Raw genomic sequence first — 25,386 nt, 5'->3', positions numbered from 1 at the left:
CCATGGTCCTTCCTCCAGGCATGTGTTAGACACAGTCTCTGTCTTGTCTTCTGACAGTGGCAATACCAGATGCTTCGAAGGAAGTGAACATAGCATAGACTGTGTCTAGACTAGCTCTGAACTTCGGAGGGGGCATGGTAATTAGGGTGTTGGGAGATCACTAGTGAAGTGCTGTGGTGCGTATGCAGCACTTCATTAGTCAAAATCTCCCCTGGGGCAACTTTGATGTGTGAAACTTCGAAGCGCTGGCTTGCGTGTAGCCGCGGGTACTTTGAAGGAGTGCAGGCACTTCGAAGTGCTGGCTTGCGTGTAGCCGCGGGTACTTTGAAGGAGTGCAGGCACTTCGAAGTGCCGGCTTGCATGTAGCCGCGGGTACTTTGAAGGAGTGCAGGCACTTCGAAGTCCCTTTACTTAATTTTGAGAAGTAAAGGGACTTCGAAGGAGTGCGACCACTTCAAAGTACCTGTGGCTGCACGCAAGCCAGCGCTTCCAAGTTTCACACTTTTTGAAGTTGCCCTGGGGGAGGTTTTGACTAATGAAGCGCTGCATATGCACCACAGCACTTCACTAGTGATCTCCCAACACCCTAATGACCATGCCCCCTTTGAAGTTGAGGGCTAATCTAGACACAGCCATAATCTGGCGGTCCAAGGTTTATGGGGTATTCATACATGGGATTGCATCCCTGACTACCTTGCCTAGTAGCCGTGATGGACTGATATTCTAATTATCTAATTCTTTTTTTAACCCAGTTACACTTTTTGTCCTCATGGCATTCCCTGTGATTTCCACTAGTTGACTGTACATCGTGCACAGAAATAGTTCCTTTTTGTTTGCTTTAAACCCGCTTCCCTTTAGTGTCAAGGACTCTGGTTCTTGTGTTACGTGAAGGGGTAATTACCTCTTCCTTATTCTGTTCTGTACACCATTAATGATTTTAATAGACTGCTTTTGTATTCCCTATTAGTGATCGCTTTTTCAAGATGACTAGCCCTTGTCTTTTTAATTTCTCCTCATATGGAAACTGTTGTATACTCTTAATATTTTTGTTGCCCTTCTTCGTACTTTTTCTAATATATCCTTTTTGAAAGGGAATGGCAAGAACGACATGCAGTATTCAAGTTTTGGCCAATATTGTCCACCCCTTGCTTAATGATTGCTGACGTTAATTTTTTCTACTGCTACTGCACGCTGAGCAGATGTTTTCAGAAATCTGTCTATGATCCCTTTCTTGTGTAGTAACAACTAATTTAGACTCCATTGTTTTGTACTGATAGTTGGGATTATATTTTCCCATGTGTATTACTTTGAATTTATCAACATTTAAATTTCGTCTGCCATCTTGTTTCCCAGTCACCCTGTTTTATGAGATCTCTTTGTCACTCTCCTCAGTCTGCTTTTGGCTTTAATTCTCCTGAAAATGTTGCAAATTTTACCACTCCACTGTTTTACCCCTTTTCCTAGATCATTAATAATCAATAAATTAGTTGTTTCAAGTCTGTTCCTAGGCAAATTTTCTATTTCTTTTCTTTTAAAATGTTCCCTCCATAAATGATGCACTGCTTTTTTCTAATAATTGACATCCATTGATGAATTATAATTTTTCCAGACTATTTTTCAATGTATATGTAAAATATTACATTTTTGGTGCTGTTTGATATAGACCACACTTTTACACTCTGTATTTAGAAGAACCAGATTACTCCGGCCATCGTTTTGGACCAGTCAGCAGTCAAGTAAGTGAGTGGTTTGGTTTTGTTTCATTTTAAAGATATATACTGAGTTATGTACTGAGGCTTTTGTAACAAACGATCAGTTAATAGCTATAAACTAGAGCATCTATCTGCAGCATATTTATTAGAATATGGATTTCATATGAGGGTGAACATAACATACATAGTAAAAGGGCATTTGATTAATGTGCTGTTTTGCAATGCTAACAAATTAGGCGCTGCCTTTTTACAATTAAAAATTGCAAATGTGGGCAGAGTTGAAAATGGTGGGTCTTTTGCCTTCATCTGCCCCTTCCCCCTCTTCCCCCAGTCATTGGATGCAATTCTCCATTTTGACAAAAAATATCAAAAAAATTTGGAGAAAAAATAAAGCTTTTCAGGCACCATATCTTAGGAAAAACCCAAACTTTTCATTTAAAAAAGTGACTAGGCAGAGGTGGGGTAAATGAAACATTTCAACCAGCTCTAATCCTAGTCCACTTCCTGCAGATGGCTGTTCATGTTGTAACTGGCAAAGTTGCTGGCTGTTTCAAAACCTTATTTAGGTGGGTATGAGTCATATTTCCCCTCCATTGCAGACTTTGACCACTGTGGCTTAGAGAAACAGGTGCAGGTTGAACCTCTCTAATCCAGAACTCTCCCATCCTGCAGACTCCATAATCTGGCATGATTTTAGCTGGATAACCACTTCTCATGAGTGTGACCTAGTTTCCCGTGGTTTCATAAAGTTTGTTTAGAGCCACTAGTCCTGGCTCTGTGATCTGTGCTATTATTTAGCTGTAACTGACCCCTAAATATCTTCTAAGAGCCTAGTAAGCAGGGGAGGTGTTGGTAATGTGCTAAAAAACATTGACCTCCAGTCATCCAGAAAATTCTCTTGTCCAGCACTGGTCAGGTCCCAAGGGTGCTGTACGAGAGCAGTTCAACCTGTTCTACCACTGCCTGTACTATACCCATTCTGTAAATTAACAAACGCCTTCAGTTTCCAGGATGGATCAATCTTACATCCTTCTTAAATGCACTTTACTCTGCCCCTACCCCCCCACCCAAAAAAAAAAGATGGAAGGGAGAAAAAAAAACTATTCAGTAATTTGAAAATGTTAGATAATGCTACTGTCTTGAACTCAGGAAAAGTTTTTGCATCTATACTTGAGTTTTCCATTTTTCACTGGAGTTATCGGCAAAAGGCTTTCAATTTCTCTGGGTAGGGGGTGGCTTTCATAAACTAACCAGTTTCTGTGATAATACTGAAAGATGAAAGTAGTTCTTTAGTTGATTAACTACCGATGAGAGCTCCACAGGTGTGTATTTGTCTTTCTCCCTCCCCATGTGCACTTCTTATAAAACTAAGTTACCCTTATCTTTGGTCACTAAATAAAACTTAGGTTACTGCTCAAAAATAGTTGGTGTGTGGACTTTTGACTAGCTCTTTAAGAGCATAATTCTGCAACTCTTTATCACACTGTAGATTCATACAAGTAGGCCGATCGAGTAATGTAACTAGCACATCATAAATGTTAATTGCTTGTATTGACTATTTGTGGTACTACTGGCAAGAATAATTTAGTTGCATAGAGTATTGTCCCTAAGTACTAAATGCAAAACAGGGTGAAGACTTGAGCCATAGGATAGAATTTCCTTTGATTTAAAATTAATTTTTCAATGAGTGATCAAGATCCCCTCTAAGTCACTAGTACGTTCTTCTGTGCCAGTTAAAATGACCCAAATGATGAAAATGTGTAATTTACCTAAAGACTAAACTGACTGGACTACCTTGTTGCAAGAAATTCTCATTTTAAACTAGCCCATATTTAGACTGAAATGAAAACTTGGGTATGTCCGTACAGTCCCTATTCACAGGAATACTTCCATTGAAACCTATAGGAGCACTGATGTGAACAGAGTCTGCGGGAAGAGGTCATTTATTTGTATATGGGTTAGACTGTGTCTTACATTTTACATTCACCAAATACAGATTTATGAATTAATTTTTAAATGCTCAACATCTGTTTTACTTCAACACATTTCTATTCTGCAGGTCATATGCGCACTACAGAAAGTGGACAGCATAGTTGGGATGCTGATGGATGGTCTCAAACAAATGAACTTGCACAAATGTCTAAACATTATTCTTCTATCTGATCATGGTAAATTCATGCATAAGCAGAGGGAAAATGAGAACAGGTCCATGCATGGAATTAAGTGGCAGGCTGCCATTTTTATTAGCAAATGCTAAGATTATATTATTAAATTTTATCATAGGTGAGTAGTTCCCCTCCCCTATCACCCACGCTTTTCTGTGCCAGTGTGGAGGTTACCTATACAATCCTTAGCCTGGGGCAGGCTCTTCTCAGCCTATCTACCAGGACTCAGCCCTAGCACCATCTCTGCTGTGAGTGGGATAGATGATGCATAAGAGTGGGGATCTGAGCCTGGGAAGGACATGAAGTTTGACCTTGGCCCATAAAGCCCACAAGGTCTCCCTTGGTCCTATAAGCCAAAGGCCCATCACCAGAATCCTAGGTTTTTATATGTATATTTTATCTCTGGAAACTGTTCATTTTATCCTCATAATTGCACTGGAAACCTGCCGCAGACTGTGATGAATTAATAATTCAACCCAAGTACCTCAGTTATATACAAATCACATTCCTACCTTGCACGATGGTGGTTCAAAGATGCCTGTAGGAAGGTGGAAAACTCCCTGATCCTCTGCCAGTTGGCCCATGGGAGAAACAATTCTTTCCCATAACCCTTGAATCAGCTGGATCCATAGACTCTCTGTCAGGCTGTCTTCCCATTCCTAGTTTAAGGAAAGTACCTGGGAGCTGGGGAATTCTGGCCAGGCAGCACCCCACCCTCTCAGCTGGCCAGTAGCTTCAAGAACTGTGTTGTCCCTCAGCAAGTGTTTTCCTTTCTCACTGCTTGGACTGTGCGTTTTCACCACTGGCCCCATCAGTTCCCTCAACCATTGAGGCAGGTGGTGACATCTTGTTTTCACAGAAGACATGCTTAAACTCAGGTGTTAACTTTTGTTAAGAAGACTGTTCTGGAACTGATTCTTATTTACATGCCCTTTACAGCTCTCTGGGGGTATAAGTGGGTCTTTATGTAAATTACACTTTACAGTGCTAGAACAATGTAAAGAGTCCACATTGTACCTGAGAATCAGGCCTTTTACTGTTAATTTGTGGAGTTGGTAGAGTGGAATGATATAGTTCACTTTCTTTTGATGTGCGGCATCCAACTCTCTTCCTCCCTTATCATTTTATGTGACTTTACACCTATGGGCTACGTCTACACTAGTCGGCTACTTCGAAGTAGCCGGCACAACGTCAAAATAGCACCTGTTGTGTCCACACGTGCTGGATGCTATTTCGACGTTGAAATCGACGTTAAGCGGCAAGACATCGAAATCGCTATTCGCATCAGAAGATGGGAATAGCACCCTACTTCGACGTTCAACGTCGAAGTAGGGCGTGTGTAGACGATCCGCGTCCTGCTTCTTCAAAATAGCGGGGTCCTCCATGGCGGCCATCAGCTGAGGGGTTGAGAAACACTCTGTCTAGCCCCTGCAGGGCTCTATGGTCACCACATGCAGCAGCCCTTAGCCCAGGGCTTCTGGCTGCTGCTGCTGCAGCTGGGGGTCCATGCTGCATGCGCAGAGTCTGTAATTGGTTGTCGGCTCTGTGGATCTCATGCTGTGCAGGGCAAGTGTGTCTGAGAGGGGCCCTTTAAGGGAGTGGCTTGGGGCTTTGCTGGCCCCTTATTTTGATGAGGAGTGCTTGTGTGTGTGGACGCTCTGCACATCCTTCCGGGGCGGCTCCTTTCGATGTTCCCCATCGCTACTTCGATGTGGAACATCAACGGCACCAGCCCTGGAGGATGTGTAGACAGCACAAGTCGAAGTAGCCTATTTCGATGTCCTTACTTCGAAATAGGCTACTTCGATATAGCGTGCTAGTGTAGATGTAGCCATGGATTCTATTTTAAGGATGTAACTAGTTTGCATGTATTATAGCATTCTGTTTTCATTTTTCTTAAGTAATCACACTGTGATATGTGTATGCACATTGCACAAATGACGCTGAAAGCCATAGCTGTAGTCTGTCGTTTCCATAAGCTGCCTCTGATCTGTCCTTAGATTTCCAACTACAGCCCAGACGTGAACGGTTATCCCCTCTACTAATCCAGCTCCCACAGTATGCTGTATTCCCCCTCCCCCCCTGCCTTCAGTGGTGAAATCTATTTCTATTGTATTGTGATAAATGCCATGAAAGTGCTACTGGGCTGCTGAAAGGGTGGATGTATATGTACCGTATGAATTAACATTTCCTTCATACTGTTCAGATGTCTTGTGCTTGGTGATTAATTTAGTCAGGAAGGCTATATTTCCCCTTTGTATAAAACAGCTACTTGCTCTGTTATGTGTACTGCTGATTTGTTCTAACCTTTGTAAAACAATGCTTTCCCCTCTGTGCAGGCATGGAAGCAGCAAGCTGTAGTAAAACAGCATATCTGAGCACATATATGGAGGACGTTCAAGATTTTACAATAATTCCTGGCCCTGCAGCTCGCTTAAGACCTCAAAATGTTCCAGATGAGTATTTCTCTTGTATGTAGTTGCTAAACTAATTTGTGTTACTTCATTAGCTATTTCTACTCTTATTAAAATTAAGTGAGGATTAGTTTGTACAGAATATACCGATATTTCTCAGATTCAGCACAAGTTTGTGGAGAAGTTGAACCACAAGGATTGGGGAAACTGTTACGAGTTAGAAGCGTAAATCTTCTGTTCTTAAAGGCACATAAGACATGCTTCACTTACATGTGGAGCTGGAACCCTTAATTTCTGTATGATTTAACGAAACACAAGTTATTAGATTCAATACAGGGGTAACTAGGAGAAATTTAATGGTCTGTGATATAAAGATTCAAGTTAGATGATCTAATGATCCATTCTGGCTTCAACTTGTATGAGTCTTTCCTAGCCTGTAGCTTATCCTTTTCCAAGGAAGGTTGCTGAATTAAATTAATTTTGTTTCTTCTGATGGATTTTTTTTCCCCTTGGAAGTTTATAAGAAACACATTTATAAACACTGTGCCAAGGTTAAGTTTTATAAAGAAAACTCCAAGTTGACTAGCACAACAGTTACCGCTTCTCATGTGCCCGTTGCAACAAAATCTGGAATGTCAAATTCTAGTTGGCAACTTTTTCTTTTTTGTTAACACTATTTCAGTGATACTTATTTAAACATTATAAGTTGGGTGGGGAATCACTGGTGACCTGGCTGTACATGGTTTGTCATGGCTAACTGCTGGTGGGGATGCGGGATGGTGTTGACCCGGGTGAAAGGTAGCAAAATATACGGATATATAAATTTAGGAAGGCTTGCCAATCTGACTTGAATTTGAGGATTACAGGGTTCGCACCTCCCCTGAGTTATCGGTAAAGTCTGAGGCAGAGCCTCGGGTTCAGGCCGGAGGTGAGTTTTCGGAATTCCCAGTAAGTACACAGACAATGATTTTAGCAACACTTATGGTTTGTTTACTTAACAGCACAGTGGTATGTATGCAGCACTTAACCAATACACACTACAATATATATATATATCATGGCTAGCACTTAGATTACAATAAAAAGATCTCACTTAACAATACCTATTGTTTTACTAACTGCATTTATGGTTTAAACCTATGCTAGGTAAACAGGATGCAATATTCACTGACTCCTTTTGAGCTCTTTAGAAGCTAAGACCAGCTCACTTCCACCTGTCAGAAAAGGAGTTATTGCAGTGGTTCAGAAAAGGAAGCAGTTAGCAGAGGGTTCTAGGAAATAACAAAGAAGAGAGAGAGAGTTGGGGTGATAGGCACCTCGCTGGTGCGGATCCGTCTGGCACAGCTTAACACGCGTTGCATTGAGCGTTCTTCTGCGCTACCTTTTGTCTTTCCCAAAGGCTGTTTATACCTTTTTCCTTCATGTTGACTAAATTAGGATCTGACCTCATCGAATCTTGAATACTTGCTGAGACCCCCATGTTTTCGATGACCGTATTTCATCCAGCCTGTTGTTTCGAGAAAAAGCTTGAAGGGAAATTCCCGCTTGGACCCCTTTACCTGAATTTATCGGATAATCTTATGTTATTTCCTTTAAGTGAGGAAAATTTTGGGCGTATTTTGATGTCTGAGAGGTATTTTTAGATGGCACAGGCTGATATGACACACCGTTACTAGCCTGATCTTAAACCTATATATGGAAAATTATTTTGCCCAACCTTTCCCCCCTCATGTCCTATTTACCAGGCAGGCCCCTTGCGTTACAGCTGACAGGAAAAATAGATAGGCATAGATCCTTCTAGGCCTCAGTTAGCTAGACTATCAAGGCTTCTTAATATCTAACCTACATTACATACTATTAGCTAAGCACAGGCTACAGTGGTTGCTGCAGCTCCCATTGTTTGGAAATAGTGAACCAGGGTCACTGGGAGCTGCAGGGCACTGTACCTGCTCAGGTAACAAACTGTGTGGGAGCCTGCCAGTACCTAGCCCTGATGAATTGTGTATGGCAGAAGTGCCCCACCTCTGTTTATAAATAAATAATCCACGTGACTGGAGAAAAGAGAACGTAAAGGAAACTTCTCCAAAAAAGACAGTTTAAAAAGTGTGGTTTGAAAATGTTCTTACTGATTTTGTTTTTACCATTGGTTGCTTGGTTTTCAAGCATCAAGTTGCTTATGTTTAGAAATGATATTTTTAACCTGGATGAATGTGTTATATGGTATCAAATAAGCATTCCCTATTTGGAATCCTTTTATATTGCATCTTTTCTTTTAAACTTTAGGGGACTAATTTTTTCATCTGACTCTTCCAGTTGATTACCACCGCATTACCAGACAACTTACAGTAAGTACTGTCTTTAATATTTACTTGTGCCTCTTTATTCATATTGACATTTGTTTTTATTTTTACAGCATCATTATGCTAGGCTTCTTGCATGACATTTGAAAAGAAAGGGTCACTGCCCCAGACAGTTTACTACCCAATTCCAGATATGATACAATGGAAGGAAGAGAAAGGATAGAGAGAAAAGTGAACAAGAGTGACAGTATTATGGGCTATCAGGAATACCCAACATGTATTTGTCAAGAACAAATCATGCCAAACTTACCCAATTTCCTCCTTTTGGTAGAGTTATTAGCCTAGTGGATAGGGGAAAAACAGTAGCCATGTTGCACCTTGATTTCGGTTATCTTCTTGACACAGTCCCACCTGACGGTACCATAAGCAAACTAGGGAAGAGTGGTCTATATTAAATTATAATAATCTGCGTGCACAACTGGTTGAAAGCCTTTGCCAGACCCTGGACCAAGTGAGGAGCTGGCTCCAGGCCCCTGGCAAAGGACATGGTCTCAGGTGGAAGGGGCAGTACTGGAGGCAGGCTTCCCCAGCCAGCCCTCCAGTGCTGCCCAGGGCTGTGGCTGTGATTTAAAGATCCTGAGGCTGTGACATCAGCTGTCGCCACCGTAGCTGGGCTGTTTTAAATCACTGGGCCCTGAGGCAGCTGCCCCTTTATATCTCTTGTTGGTGGGCCTACAATACTCAAAGTTACCAGTGTTTTACAGTGGAAGTGGGAGGACATATGTAGTGGAATGTCAGAGAGGTCAGTCTTAGGTCCAGTACTACTAAGCATTCAGTATTTTCGCTCATGTTTATATTAGTGTGTGACACCAGGCTGGGAGGGGTCATAAGCCAATTGGAGGGTAAGAGTAGACTTCAGAATGACCATGACAAATTGGAGAATTAGTGTGAAATCATAAAGATTAAATTCATTAAGTACAAATGAAAAGTACTACCCTTAAGGAGGAAAAATCAAATGCACATCAGCAAAATAGGGAATAACTGTCGAGGTGGTCATGCTGCTGAAAAGGATTTGGGAGTTATACTAGCCAACAGTGTTGTGCAGTTGTTGAAAAAAGCTGATGTAATTCTGAGATGCATTAATGATAGCAGTGGATGAAAGATGGTGTGGGGAACCTATGACCTGTGACCCAGATACAGTCCCCAGCTTATTTGGATCTGGCGTGCAGCAAGACTCAGGGCTTCCCACACAGCAGGGCTAGCTGGGATTTGCACTTCAGCCCCACAGTAAGTCTCCAGGCTTCCATATCATCCTCTCCCTCCCCCAACCTGCAATGGGACTGGAGTGCGAGTGCCGACTTGCCCCACTGTGGGGGAAGCTCTGAGCTTGTTGGGAGTCAGGGCAGAGAGTTTTGGTTTCTTTTGTTGTTTTTGCTTCTCGCTTGTGTGTGGCCCCTGACTGATATTTTTTTCTCTGACTTCTCTGGGTCTCCGTTGGGAGGAAAAATAAAAGTTTCCCCCACCTCTGAGTGAGATAAGGGGGTAATGGTCCTGCTGTCCTCAGCAATGGTGAGGCCTTAGCTGGCATACTGTATCTAATTCTTGATGCCACACTTTGGGAAAGATGTGGACAAACTGGAGAGATTCCAGAGAAGAGCAATGAAACTGCTAAAAGTTTTAGAAAGCCTGACCTAAGAGCAAGGTTAATAAAATTGGGCATGCTTATTTTTGACAAAAGAAGACCAAAGGGAGAGCTGGTGACAGTCTTCAAATATGTTAAGGGCCCTTCTAAACAGGATGATTCTCCATTGTTGTCCTTATTCATAAAAGGTAGGACACGAATCCTTAATCTGTGGCAAGGGCAATTTAGAATATTATTGGGAGAAATTTAGGATAAGCTTTAGCATATTTAGGAAAAACTTTCTAAATATAAAGATAGTTAAGGACTGGAGTGAGCTTTCAAGGAAAGTTATGAAACCATGGAGGCTTTTAAGAACAGGTTGGACATACATCTGCCAAGAATAATCTAGGTTTATTTGGTTCTGCCTCAGTGGAAGTGGCTGAAGTTGATGACACTTTAGCTGTGTCTACACTAATGAGGTTTTTCGGAAAAGCCTGGGGTCTTTTGCAAAATCACGCTGAGCATCTACACACACAATGCGTTCTTTTAATATTACATTGGAAGAACATGGCACTTTTTCCAGCAGTCCTTTTCTGCTTCTGGATGAGGAAGGGCACCTTTTTGCAAAAGATCCTTTCAGGAAAAACAGTGTGTAGACACCCCCCGGGGCTCTTTTTTCGAAAAAGCAGTCCTCCGTGGCACCAGATGTTTTGATCTGTGGTGTTCCTGGTCCATTCTTTTGAAGGTGTGGCTTCTCTCTACCGAAAGAGCGGGTTGATTTTTTTCAGTCTGCTTTTTTGCTTGTGGTCATGATCTTTTGAAAGAAGTTTTTTTGGAAGAGATCTTCTGAAAGAACTTCTTTGGAAGGACTGCTGTAATGTAGCTGTAGCCCCTGACTTCCCTTACAGCCGTACAGCTCTCTGATTATGACCTCAGTGACTCACTTTTGGTTCATACATGACTTGAGTTTTGTCTGTCATTCATTAGACTTTTTTATATTTAACTCCTCTCTCAGCAGACATTATATCATATTCACTTCCCATGCAAGCCATGCAGAAACCTTCTGGCTTTATTAGAATTTTCTAGTCGCCTCTGTCCCCACCTTTGACTGCAAGCATGGTGGGAAATGGTGTCGGTAGGCTCTGGTAGCTACTGTTTTTGTACATCAGAGGTAGGACCCCCTAAGTGGCTCGGTCTGGTATTCCAGGAGCTGGCAAACTCCAAGAGGGGATCCCATAAGGGAAAAGGAAATGGTGGGGGAGAATATGAAACATCCATGTGTTAATGTATTAAAACCTTTGTATGTGTGAGAATTTCTGTAATGCAGTATTCTCAAACTGGACAGTTCAACATCACTAGACTTCGATATTCTATTCATGTGACACTTCTGACATTAAGAGAGACCTCAATGAATACATATCTTAATACCAGCTAGTGTTATCAAGTCCAACATGATTAGAACCTCATCAGAAAAAGTAGCAAAATATTAGTTATTTTTTTAAATTAGTTTACAGCAACCCTTAAATATAGCTGGCAAATTACATACTGGTTGGATGGAAGTAATTGATATTTCTGCACCATCCAATAGATTTTTTTTTTGAATATGATGGAAAGACTCCCGTTGATATTTTTTTACAGGAGTTGGAGCACAGCCCTTGTCATTAAAGCACTGCTGCACACACAGTTTCTGATATTCAGAAGAATGTATTCATGGTGGTCACTACTAGTTTTTTTCATACACTAATAAATATATATCTTAATTTAAAATTTTCAGTGCATAGACCCAGATCAGCATTTCAAAGCATATATGAAAGAGCTCTTACCCAAGCGTTTTCACTTTGTCAACAATGACCGGATTGAACCAGTACATTTTTATTTAGACCCTAAGTGGCAACTCGCACGGTAAGGTGCCATTTATCAGTACTTAATTATACTGCACAGAGTTTCTTGTCTTTTTCTTTTGTTTTTAGAGGGTAAAAATAAAACAAGGGGCTGGTTTTAGATTGACAGCCATTGGAGACAGGTCTCCATTTATGCTCAGAACAGGTGTACAGGGCCTCTCTACCAATATGCAAAATATGCATCTTCACAGGGCACCATGAAATTGGAGGCACCACATTTCTCCCAATTTCATAGTTCCCAAGGCAGCTGCGTGCTGCCCATTGCAGTACCTCTGGCCAGCACCATACTCTGCCTTCCACCACCATGAGCTACGCCCAGCAGAGCCATCCCTAAGGATGTGTAGGGCCTGGGACAACCCCCCACACCCATTCTGCCTTTTGCTCTAATCCTCCCATGAGCAACATGGCCTGGGGAACTGGCAGGGACCTGGTGCCAGCAGCGGGGGTTGGTCCTCCATGGCACTCACTAGCCGCAGGAAGTGGAACAACCTGGCCCCAGCCTGTTCTGCTCCACCACTTCCCAGCCATTGCTGTCCACTTTCTGCTGCTGGTGAGTGTGAGAGGAAGGTCCCACCACTTCCCCCAAGCCTTCTCCCCTCAGCAGTGCAGCTGGGAGCAGTGAGAGTGGGCTGGGGTTAGGTCACTCTGCTTCCCGTCTCTGCTGGTGAGTGTACAGGTGGGCCCAACCCCTGCTGCAGGTGCCAGCCCTCCTCCCCTCTCGTCTGCTGCCTTGGGCCCCGTGGAGCCCCCTGAAGCAGAGAACTCTGACTGGTTGTTCTGAACCGTGCTACTCAACATCTGTTTTCCTGGTGGAAGGGGAAACTGTCCCACCTGTGCCTCCTGTCTGCTCCCCCATCCTTAGGTAGCCTCCCTGCCCTGCCCCTGACCCCAAAGCTCTATCCTTTGGGGCCTGTCTCCCACAGCTCCTGCACCCAGAACCCCACAGCCCTAGAACACAGCCCTCCAGTATGGAGCAGCCATCCTGCCCCCTTGTGGGGGAGAGCGCAGGCGCTCAGGCTGCGTAGAGCACCACAGTTGATAAAGATGGCTCTGCAGGGGTACCACAAAGAACACTTTCTCCTACACTGCCCTTGTGTTCAATTTGTGGGATTCTCTTATATGAATTTCGCTTAGTTGAATATGCTTAACTTGGTGGTGGTTCTGTGATGTGGACACTTGTCAGTTAAGATCCCATTTTCAGAAAGACTTTAAGCACCTGCTTAATTCCCAAAGCATGCACTTAAATTTAACCATGTGTATAAGTGCTGAATCAGTGCCTGCCTGTCAGATGTGGTGGATCAACTCACTTCTGTGAGTTGCAGTTCCACCTACTAGCAACCCAGTCTAAAATTTTGCTGGGGACCTAGGGTGAAATTTCCTGAGCCATCCCCCATTACATCTTGTTCTCTTATTTCACTGTCAGAAATTGCATTAAAACAAAGTAGCAGAAATGTAGCCCTGTAAAGGCTAACAAAATGATTTATTCGGTGGTGAGGTTTCGTGAGACAGACTGTCCCACAAAAGCCCATCACCGAATAAATCATTTTGTTAGCCTTTAAAGTGCTACGTTTCTGCAGCTTTGTTTTGTTGGAGTACAGACGAACATGGCTACTTCTCTGTTACTATTCAGAAATTGCATTGTTTCTTCTGGCTTATACATGTGCCTTTGCCAGAAGAGTAGTATATATTGTGGAGTGGAAAAAAAGGTTTAATTTAGGAGTGGGTCAATTGTCCATATATAACATGTTTTTGATAAGAGTATCTATCAGGTGTATGTCTTGCAACCTTTAGCATAAACAAGTAAATGTAAAGCTAACTAATTCACTATATTTCCCTAAAATGCTAAAGAGTAAAACAATTAAACTGAGGTGACAATTAAGGTCAGAGGAATTAGTCAAAGAATTAACAGTCGCATACATTGTGGACTCAATAAGTCTATAAGAATATAAATTGAGATCAACAACTGGCCAAATTATTGAATGAACACAATCAAGCAAAGCACAGAACCAGTTTAACACTAACACTGGCAATCAAAAGGCGAGTAGCTTATTGCTGAACCCTGGCAAAGTACTATATTCCCTCAGAACACCAGTAATTAAATGAACTTAGGTTTCTCCAACTCAGCAGCTAATTTCTTTATTTTAAATACATTCCAATCAGCAACTCACAATCCCCCTTTTGAGAAAAGTGGCCTATGCTAACATTTTCACAGGTGCAGAGTGCCACCACAAGCATACTTTAAAGTAGGGCAGTCAATTAAGTTTCCGGCTATTAACACACAAATTTTTTTAACACATGTTAATGCAAGTCAACTGACAGCCCTAATTATAACCACTGCAAATGACAGCCTCTATACTTCAACATTTAAAGGCTTACTCCTGCAGCTTCCACAGCAGAAATGAACAGCCTAGGCTAGTGAGTGGGCCATATGAGTGGCTCTCCTTCATCTCAGTGGGCCTCTGGGATATAGACTTCACTTTAGTGTCCTCTTCTATACAAAGACAAACAAAACTACTGAATGTATTTTTACAGAGATGCGTGTTGTTAAGTATTATTGGTTGCACTCCCTGTGATTTCTTTTAAATAGGAAACCATCTGAGATCAAGACTTGCCAGGGTGGATTCCATGGCTCAGACAATCGGTTCATGAGCATGCAGGTAAGATTCAGAAGAAGGTAGTGCTTATGATCGCTCTTATTTTTTATTTTCCTTGTTCCTAGATTGCAAAGGACATTTGTACAAATGTTTGTTTAATCCAGGACACAGCCTGTGATGGGTTGTACCAAGCCACTGTGTGCCCTGGTTGCCATTTTGCTACACCCTGCCCCAGGAAGCAGAGAGGTAGAAAAAAGCAGCAGCAAAAGAAGGTTCTCCTGTCTTGCTTAGAGAAGCCTCCATAGAGCAACTATCTTGGAAGCTAGAGAGACCTCATCATCCAAGGGCTAGAAAGGCTAGCCACATCCAATCAGAGCCCAGCAGACTCAGATAAAAGGAGCTGTAGGGATTCAGTGGGTCAGTTCCTGTCTGGAGCTTGAGAAGTGAAGGAAAGGGCACCCCTCTGGCCTGGGGTGAGAAAAGAATTGGTACATGCTTGCCCTGAGATAGGAATGGAGATAAAAAAGGACCTGGTAGGAAGAGGCCCAAGGAATTAGCTGTCATGGATTAGAGTGAGTAGCATGTGGCTGTGGTTTATAGGTTTCCTGGGCTGGAACTCGAGTCCCCTACCAAATACACGTAAAATGGGATAAATTCTAAGAAGGAAATGAACTTTTTTGAACCCGAACAAAGGACTGAATTTATAGGGCCCAGAGGCAGGACTGAATACAGTAGAACTCAAAGATATGAACAACAGAGTTATGGCTTACCAGTCAACCAGACACCATGTGGAACTGGAAGTCCTCAGCCAGCCAGCAGCATAGACATGAACAAAAGCGGATATTGCGCTACATCAGGGCTTCAGCCTATAATTCAAGAAGGAGGTTGATAAATAGGAGAGGATTCAGAGCAGCATTCCCTCTCCCACCCATGAGCCAAATGAATTTTGTTGTGCACATCAATGTCGTGGTGTTGTGTAACGCATCACTATCATCTCAATGCACGTAACAAAATTCATGTGGTGGGAGTGGGGCCAAGAGGCTCTGCATGTGGGAGGGAGCTCAGGCCTGGGGCAGAGCGTTGGGGTGCAGGAGTGTGAGGACTCTAGCTGTGGGGTATGAACCCTGGGATAGAGCTGGGGCTGGAGTGCGGGAGTGTGGGGGCTGTGGTGTGGAGCCAGATATAAGGGGCTCAGGGCTGGGGCAGAGGGTTGGGGTGCAACAGCTCTGTCTGGGGGTACAGACTCTGGGGTGGGGCTGTGGGTGAGGAATTTAGTGTACAGGCTGCCCTTGGAAGAGAGGACTACCACAGCAGCTTGAGGTCATCTGAGCAGTTCTTCTTTACAGCTGCTACAGCTCCAGCAGGCACAACTGGGGGAGTGGGAGCCTGTCTTCTAGTCAGGGAAGATGCACCTGCTCCCTACTCCCCCTGTCATGGCAGCTCTGGGTTGGGCACCATGGCTGGGGGAAGAGGAGAGGCAGCCTCTCCTTTAGCTCCACCACAGAGCAGACATGGCCTCCGCACAGATCTGCCGCAGCTTGGGGAGGTGGCCCTTCACTCCAGCCTGGTCCTGAGCTGCAGGTGCAACTCTGTGCTGGGGCCAGTGCACAGAGATGGCACTTTGTGTGCCTACTCTGAGCCCCTGTGCAGGGCAGCTGTGTAATTTAGAGGAAATTTAGGTTCAGAGACTTATTAGAGGCTTAGAAAACATGTTCTATAGCAACCAGAAGTCCTGTAGCATGTTATTGACTAACAGATATTTTGGAGCATAAGCTTTCATGGGCATCATGCATCTGACTAAGCGGATTTTCCCTCGAAAGCTTATGCTCCAAAATATCTGTTAGTCTGTAAGGTGCCACAGGACTTCTTGTTCTCGAAGATACAGACTAACGCGGCTACCTCTCTGATACATGTTCTGTAGCAGGGATTCCCAACCTATGGGTCACCATTGGATTTATTAAAGGTCACCAGCTGGGCAGTTCCCAGCTGCAGGTGGCTGTCAAAGAAGCCATTTGCAGTTTTTTAACATTGTTGCCTCAGGCAGATATCTATCAATAGCGATAACACTTACCTTATGTCTTGGTGCTGAAAGCTTAACACTTGAGTTAATTGGTTTTAATGACTGTTACCTGCTGGGAGCAGGAGGGCTGGGGGAGCCACCCAGCCTAGCAGACCTGGTGAAGAGACTGCAGGAGGAGGGTGTGTGTCTAAGGCTGGGGCCAGTTAGGGCTGCAAGGAGGGATCTAATGCTGGGGGTGGTTTAGGACTGCAGGAGAGGGGTCTAAGAGTGGGGGAAGTTTGGGACTTATGCGGGGTAAAAGGCTGGGGGTAGTTTGGGACTGTGGGGAGGGTCTAAGGCTGGGAGCAGGGGTGTGGTCGTGGTCGTGGTGGCGGCTTGGGGATATTTTGTGTTCAGCCCCTGGAACATTAACACATTACCATTTGGCCTTCAGTGGAAAAAAAAGTTGGACCCCCCCCACCTTACGCATAACAAAGACTGCTTTCATGTCTTTGATACTCCTAGTGATCCCAGGCAAGCCATTTAATAGTCTCTGGCAGTAATTTTTGCTCTCACTCCTCCCTTCCCACGTTTTGTCACCCTCTTCTCTTCTACGTAGCTGATTTCTCAGTTTTCTTTTTTTTTTTGTTTGTGACTCCCCCCAGCCCCTCCAGCCTCAGAGTGTGGAGTTTGAGCCAGGGGGCAGGGGGAAGGTTTGAGGATGAGTCTTTTCCCCCACTGCAACTCAGATTAAGTATAATAAACTATAATAAATAAAGTGTTACTTTCTTATTCATGTATTTTCCCTTTTTATGGAATAACTAATATATAAACCTGAGGGGGCACAGTTTTATATTCTTGCCTCAGGTGCAAAATTAGCTAGTTATGGCACTACTGCCCCCATCCCCCCCACCATTTTTGATTTGCCTTCGGTCACCAAATCTTCCTGAATTGTCAGAATGGGTCCCCAGCTGGAAAGGTTGGGAACCACTGTTCTATAGAGACTCAGAGTTCAAGCTATTAGGTTTACCAAAAAGGCTAATTGTTGACTTGATTAGCTTATAAGTGACTAGATGGTGAAGAAATATTTGTAACTTGAAGGTAGTCAAATTTAGATGGAAAATAGGGCATACTTTTTTTTTTTAAATAGTGAAAGTTGTTAACCATTGGAACACTGTTCCAGGGTGTGTGGTGGATTCTCCATCATTGCCAATTTTTAAATCAAGATTGGCTTTTTTTCTAACAGCTATGCTCGAGGAATTTCTTTGAGAGAATTCTGTGTCTGGTTTTACAGGAGGTCAGACTAGATAATCTCAGTGGTCCCTTCTGGCCTTGGAATCCATGACTGTTTGTGTTCATTTCTATAGATCTGGAGTTAGTAAATACAATGAAAATATGACTTTACCCCAGAAGCCTGTTCTTGCCATCAACAATTATGTATTGCTGAGATCAAACTTTCTTAAAAGCCACAGTTAAACACATGCAATTGGCTTTACCCCATATTTGTATTACCCCAGTTCAGTGGGACTCACAGCCACTTCAGGTGCTGGGGCAAAGTGGGAGGGAGGACCAGCTCTCTGCTTCCAGAGGGTATGGGGCCTAAGATAGTGAGCCCTTAGTGCTGTTCCCACTGTGGCCCTGAGCATCCCTACATCCCACAGAGCTGTGCACTGCAGTGAAGTAAAACTGCCGTAGGATTTCAAAGGGATCTGGGGCAATTGCCTCCTTTGCCTTCCCACCGCTCTTCAGTGGGCCTTTCTCAACTAGCCTTTCTAGCCCCCCAGGGAGATTGTTTTAGGTTAATTCAAAGGGACTGACAGCTACACTTGATTTCTACTTTCTGCTCTGCTTCAGAGCTTGTATGACCTAGAGAGTGACTGAATTTGAGGTTGTGATCCTTGTTTGCAAAGAGCTTTTAGCTCTGCCGAGGAAAGTGATCTAGAAGGGAAAAAGTATTCTATCTCTTCTGCAAAGAAGGGAAAGATTTACTAGATGTGTAGTTTTCATACAAAAGAGTTGAACAGTGAGTGCCCCTGAATAAGACTTGAAAACAACTTGATGAGGTGACATATGCCGTTCATGTGAAGCCAACTATTACACTAACTTCCTTTATGTAATTTTATTTAAGCAAACATATGGAAGTTGAATTGATTGGCTCAAAAGGAGGTAAGAGAGCAGGGATGTTCATGGATCACATTGTTCACTTTTGCTGAAGATAATTTTTTAAAGCCAGCTGTGACTCAACCTCACATTTGCTAAGGCTTGTCTACCTGCCCCACTTTCTGCAAAGGCTTCCTCTACCTCTTCATATTAGCTTCATGACCAACGTTAGGCTATGTCTACACTACGAGATAAAGTCAAACTTACATCAGTTAGCTCGAATTTTTTTTTTTTTTTAACCAAGTCACTGTCTTCACCGTAAAGACCATTAGCTTGATTGGGTGCACTAATCTTGATTACAAAATCGCAGTTACCTGACAGGTATCGTATTAAGCTCGAATTCAGGAGTTCAATTAAAGGCCAGTGTGGAAGCACCACGTCTTAAAAGCAAATTTATTAGCTTCCAGAGATGTCCCATATGTAATCCATAATGCCCCTGTCACTGCAGAGCAGCGGCCAGAGCAAAGCACTAACAGGAAAAACGTGATTTTCCAAGTGGGAGCAGTGAGCCTTTAGCTGTGGGCTCATGTTAGTAGGACAGCCTGAGAAAATGGCTTCTTTCTTTCTATGCTATTGGCACTGTGAGTGCATCTACCTGTTCAAATAGCCCCTGCGGGGAGTTTGCAGCTCTGTGTGTACATGTGCAATTTTTCTGTGCTGTCTGGTGCCAGCTCCTGCCTCACTGTATTGCTGTACCACGTGTCAACAAGGCTGTGCTGGGGGTTGTGCTTGCATGACACACCAAAAAACTTCTCAGTAGTTTACATTTGTGTGCAAACCCTCTTTTCTTCTCTACAGGCACCACATGGTCTGGGTCTTTCCCACGCTCAGCCATATCACGTGGGTCGCCCCAACCCAACCCAGTAAAAGGGTGCGCCTGCCGTTTGGTGCCAATCATGCTACCAGTCATGTGTTTAGGACTCCAAGGGCAGGAAAGATATTTTGGATGGCTAAGATACTGGGGGCTTTGCTGCCGCCATGGGGCAGGACCACCTCAACTGGCCCCCCAACACCTCCCCCCTTCACCCATACCAGGCCTCTCTGCCACTGGGGAAAATTTCCCCAGGCAGCTAAGGGGCTTACTGCCACCAGGGAAGGACCACTTCAACTAGTCCTACACTGAACCGCCCACCTCCCTTGGCCCATACCGGGGCTTGCTGCTGCTGGGGAAAAGTCTCCCCCAGCAGTTAAAGGGCTTGCTGCTGCTGGGGAAAAGTCTCCCCCAGCAGCTAAAGGGCTTGCTGCTGCTGGGGAAGAACACTTCAACTGGCCCCCCCACTGCACCCACCGAGTCCACTCCTACGGGGGCTTGTTGACGCCGGGGGAAAACCAATATTCTTTTTTTCCTGTACTTTTCTATCCTCTTTCTTCTAAAAACCAGTCTAGGACTGAGCATTAAGACTCTCCCCAACACCAGTATAGTGTAGGGGGAAACCAACAATTCTTTCTTCCTTCATTCTTCTCAATTTAAGAAACATTCCGGGCCCCTACATTATTTTCAGGGCTCACATGCATGCAGTGATGGGAGTTGGGATACTCAGAGGATAGCCAGTTGAGAATACAGTCACTGCACCCGTGTTGGCAATGTAATGTGGGGAAACGAAAAATTTTCTTCTAATTTTGAGGGTCTCTGCATTATTTCTAGGGATTGACATATTTCCAGGGTTCGGGAGGGGAATGATGAAAATGCAATGGGGGAAGATGACATCAAGACCAGTGAGCATACCCAGAATGCTACAGGGATGTGGGAACTGTGGGATAGCTTCCCACAATGAACTACTGCAACAGTCGAAGCTAGTCAATATGTGTTTGGCAGCAAGAACTCTACTTTGGGGGGGGCACAGTAGAAGTGAGGATGGTCAAAATCGAACTTATAAATTCCAGTATTAGAAAGTCAATATAAATAAATTCAGTTTTATCTTGTAGTGTAGATGTAGCCTTAGTCTTCAAGGTAGCATAAAAATCTGCATCAGTTCAGTCCATGGCACATTATATATGTTTGTCATCAAAGGTGTGTTGGTTAAAACGTAAATGGATAAAAGTCATTTAGGTTTATGCAGTAGTATGTGCACTTTTTTTTCCACTGTAAATATTCTTTAAAGACAAAAGTAAAATTGGAGTTTTGTTTAAACTGTAGGCTCTCTTTATTGGCTTTGGACCTGGATTCAAGTTCAAGACTCAAGTTGACCCATTTGAAAATATTGAAATCTATAATTTAATGTGTGGTAAGAATAAAGCAGTTGTTCTTTCATAAGACTGAGAAAACCTTTTGAGCTTAAAAACAAAAATCTTAATTACCATGTTTAAATCTCTTATGAAGCTTCTCCTCTATAGCCTATTGCATTTCATAAACTTGAAGTCATCTGTGTTCCTGAGAAAGGCCAGGCCCATGAATTAAAAATAAGATTAATATGAATGCTCCGTAATTGGAAAAAATTACTTTTGACATAAAGGAATTAAAACAATCCTTTCTGCGCCTGCCTAAAGTAGCTTTTTTTTTTAAACTATTTGATTGATTTGGTTCCTGCGCTTCCTTATGTTCCTGTACATTCACTTGAGAACACCTCTTCATGCTATAAACAGAACACTTGTCACTTTATTTCCTATAACATTACCATTTATTGCACTAGCAATATCAGCCTAAAGTCCTTTTCTGTAAACTGGATGCCTAATTTGCTTTTTTGCTCTTCCTTCATAGTGTAGGCTGTGTCTACACATGCCAGTTCTTCTGGAAGCGGCATGGTAATAAGCCATCTGGAAGATGATAATAAGGTGCAGATGTAAATTTCCTGCATCTCATTAGCATATGGGCACGTGGTTCGGAGTCTGGAATAAGCTCTTCCAGACTCCAAAATACATGTGCAGAGGTATGGCCTGCAGGGATCTTCTGGAAAGAAACCAAAAAGGAAATCCTCCTTCCGGAAGATCCCTGCAAGCTGCACATCTCCATGTGTATTTTAGAGTCCGGAAGAGCTTCTGCCAGACTCCGAACCACGTGCCCATATGCTAACAAGTTATGGGCAATTTAGATCTGCACCTTATTAGCATCTTCTGGATGGTTCATTACCATGCCGCTTCCAGAAGAAGTGGCATGTGTAAACACAGCCATATTGTTTCTTCTTCTCTTTTACTCTGACCTTTGTTTCCTTAGCTCACCACAGTCTTCCATTGTCTGTTGATTAATCCTACATGTATCCCTCTCCATCTGCTAGTGTCCTGTGTGCTCCCTGGGTTGTCCACCTGTCTTTCACCTTCTGAAGCCCTCCCTGGAACCTCACTCCTTCCCTTTTGTTCGCTGGAGTTCACCCTTGCCCTCTTCCATTGCCAAAGGCTTTGATCAAGAAAAACCTGTAAGCCTGTGAATCGGCCCAACAAAGTCAGTGGGAAAGTTTCAGGGCCTAAATGTTTTAGTGGCTCAAAGCCAGTGGCAGGAAGCCATGTCTCTTTTCTTCTTATTTGTGGGTGTGTCATTGCTTCCTTCTGGGACTATTGCTATCATAATTGATGAAGGATATAGGAGACCAGTTAACACTGAATCACATTTCAACATCCACAAGGTGCCAGTATTTTTTTTTCTACATGAGGGAGCATGGGTCCTTCCTTTTTCACTCTCAGGAGGCAGGTGGATGAGAAATAGTGTCCTCCTTTTTCACTACAAGTCACTATCACAAGTGGTAGCTAGTTAGGAAAGCCCCTGACTTAATTTGACTGTATGGAGTAATAAGAGGCAAACAACCAATGTTGCAATCATGGCACTTCCATGTGTATGGCCACAGCCAAAATGTAATACTGCCATGTATTTTTGGGATCTCCCTTAATATTCCATTTGAACTGTTCATAGATTTGCTTGGTTTAATACCAGCCTACAACAATGGAACACATGGAAGCCTAAACCACCTTTTAAAGAATCCTGTTTACAGTCCAAGACATCCAAAGGAAGAAAGTCATCCTTCTGTATATCCACTTGTGAAAACCACCTCTTCATTGAACATTGGTTGCTCATGTGATTTGGCAGTAAGTATTCAGATGGATAATGCTGTTGAGCCAAAATAATTTGTTAGTAACGGGGTCTGAAACTGTGTACTTCCCAGTGTTATGGCTACATACATCCCATGATTTTTTTTTCATCTATAGGCCTGATAAAGTGCCCGTTGACATCAATTAAAAATTATCTGTTCATTTTAATGGACATTAGATATAGAGGCCCTGAGAGATCTTTTCATATAGGACCCAGTTCTTTCATTGGAAGGCAAGGTTTGATGGAGATGCCTTGGAATTCTTGCCTTCTTGACTTTATCATGTGGAATTTTTCTCCTGTATAGGACAGTTGTATTTAAAATTGAAGACTTTTTTTCCTCTTAATTTAAACCTTGATCATGCATGCCATTAAAAGGTAGCCCTCCAGTTGATGTCACTGGAAGTTCCATGTGTGGAGGGCTTGTGGAACAGAGGGCTTGAATTCGTTATCAAAAGATTTTGTATATTTATTGTTAAGACCTGCTGGCAGGGAACTGTACTCTACCAAAAAATTAGTAGCAATTAGTAGTGGAGGGTAAAACAACTTTGTTACTAAATGTTTCAACCCTAAATGCTGAAAGTAAAGCACATGTGTTATTACAATTTAAGACTTGAATATCCAGAAAGCAATTTGATGGTATTCTGTAAAACCATGAGATTGCTATCCCAGCCTAAGAAAGACTAGCATCACAAAGTTACTTTAACCTCTACAACTAATTGTTGCGTCTGTGTTTATTTAATAGGACTTTCACATAAAGAATTTTCAGCAACCATTAAATTACACTGCATCAGAAGGTAAGCATTTTATTTTACAGCACAAAATGGAGTTCTTCTTTTTAAAGAAGTAAAAACATTATTTCATTTAAAAATCTGACTATCTAGATTTATCCTGGTTCCTACTAAAATGCATGTACTAAACTAAGCACCTCATCTTTTATTGTTGTGCACCTGAAAAATGTATCTTTATGTGTAATTTTCCCCTATCTTGTAAACTGCTGTTCTTTAAAACTCCATTGCTATGTGGGATGTTTTTTACAGGTGCAGTATATATTTGGGGGCATTGCTACATGATTCCTCTGTTAGGGTATGTCTACACAGCAAAGTTTACTTTGGAATAACAGCCATTATTTCAAATAACTATCCTAGTGTCTACACAACACAATTACTATTTCAAAATAATTTTGAAATAGCAGTTACCTTATTTCAAAATTGGTAAACCTCATTCTATGAAGAATAGCACCTATTTTAAAAATAACTATTTCAAAATAGGTGCGGTTAAGACAGGGAATAAAACCTATTTCAGAATAAGCCATAGTGCATCCAATGGCTCTGTTTTGAAATAGGCTCTATAGCTGTGTCTACACGTGCACAAAACATCAAAATACGTGGCCCTCTTTCAAACAATGGGAGGAGCATCTACACATGCAATGCCTCCTTTCAAAAGAAAATCGAAAGAATGGGGCGCAGATATTGAAATCTGAACTCCCATCCTGTATCAGGAAGATTGTCCCCTTTCAGAAAACTAAATTGAAAGAGTACATGTGTAGACTCTCCACATCCCACTTTTTCAAAAGAGGGGTTGCCATGGCGCCGGTCAGCTGGAGTGCAGGGCCACTCCAGCCAGCAGCGTCGGGGCTCTATGATCCCTGCAGCATGCACACAGGAACCCTCTGGCAGGAAGCAGAATGTGTGCTAGGAGCAGCCCCAGCACAATCTCCAGCTGCACGCTCTGAGCAAGTCAACGATGGCCAGCACACAGCCCCCACATGAGCCCCAGGGCTCCCCCCGAGATCTCGCAGGATTCCCAGGGTTTGGGGGGTGGGGGGAGAAAAGGGCCCGCCCCTGGATAAAGCGGGAGCTGCAGGACCTTCTGGGCCTCTGGAAAGAGGAAGAGGTCCTATGTGAGATGGATGTCAAGTGGTGAAATGTGGCAGCATTTGCCTGCCTGGCCTGGGGCCCTTCTCTCAAGAGGCCATCCTGAGTGTACGGCAGAACAGGTAAGCAGTAAGGTTAAGGAAATGCCGCAGGGATATTCCTGGGCCCGGGACCAGACTGGCGGCTCCAGCACAACACTGGCGACCTACCCCTACTTCCAGGAGCTCCAGGGCATCCTGGGACAGCTTCCTGCTCTTGGTGATCCTGGACACATTGGCAGAGGGGCCACAGCTGGAGGCGGAGGAGCAGCCTGGACCGGGGACCCAGGAGGCTGACGTGACCACTGAGTGGTTGAGCGAGGAGGGGGACCTTGCAACTACATCCCCTCCTGCTCGTCCAGCTGGGTGACTGGGAGTCGGGTGCCCCTGGATGTTGCTGAGGGACCCTTCGGTATGTACGCGGCGGGACGCACACCCCAGTCCGTGAGATGGGACGATGCACTAGCCAGGGGGCCAAACACATGACCAGTGGTCCTGGGCCACACACATGCTGGCCTGCCATGGTACCCGGCTCCTGTTGTGGCCTGCCAGCAATGGCCAGCACCCACCCCTACTGGACAGCGCCACGA

At 43.5% G+C, this 25,386-nt stretch overlaps 1 protein-coding gene across 1 annotated transcript in view; it reads left to right on the top strand.

Annotated features, from left to right (window-relative positions):
* The window catches only part of ENPP1 (ectonucleotide pyrophosphatase/phosphodiesterase 1), a 104,535-nt gene that overhangs the window by 60,657 nt on the left and 18,492 nt on the right, over window positions 1-25,386 (top strand). The window contains exons 11-19 of the mRNA XM_074990556.1: window positions 1,664-1,736; window positions 3,772-3,880; window positions 6,217-6,348; window positions 8,605-8,636; window positions 11,987-12,114; window positions 14,701-14,770; window positions 21,004-21,091; window positions 22,708-22,880; window positions 23,627-23,678. Coding sequence (XP_074846657.1) covers window positions 1,664-1,736; window positions 3,772-3,880; window positions 6,217-6,348; window positions 8,605-8,636; window positions 11,987-12,114; window positions 14,701-14,770; window positions 21,004-21,091; window positions 22,708-22,880; window positions 23,627-23,678 — 857 coding nt within the window. The remainder of the gene's footprint in view (window positions 1-1,663; window positions 1,737-3,771; window positions 3,881-6,216; window positions 6,349-8,604; window positions 8,637-11,986; window positions 12,115-14,700; window positions 14,771-21,003; window positions 21,092-22,707; window positions 22,881-23,626; window positions 23,679-25,386) is intronic.

Source organism: Carettochelys insculpta, chromosome 3 (assembly GCF_033958435.1).
Source record: "Carettochelys insculpta isolate YL-2023 chromosome 3, ASM3395843v1, whole genome shotgun sequence".
NCBI classification, from domain to species: Eukaryota; Metazoa; Chordata; order Testudines; family Carettochelyidae; genus Carettochelys; species Carettochelys insculpta.
This window is presented reverse-complemented; position numbering and strand designations above follow the sequence as displayed.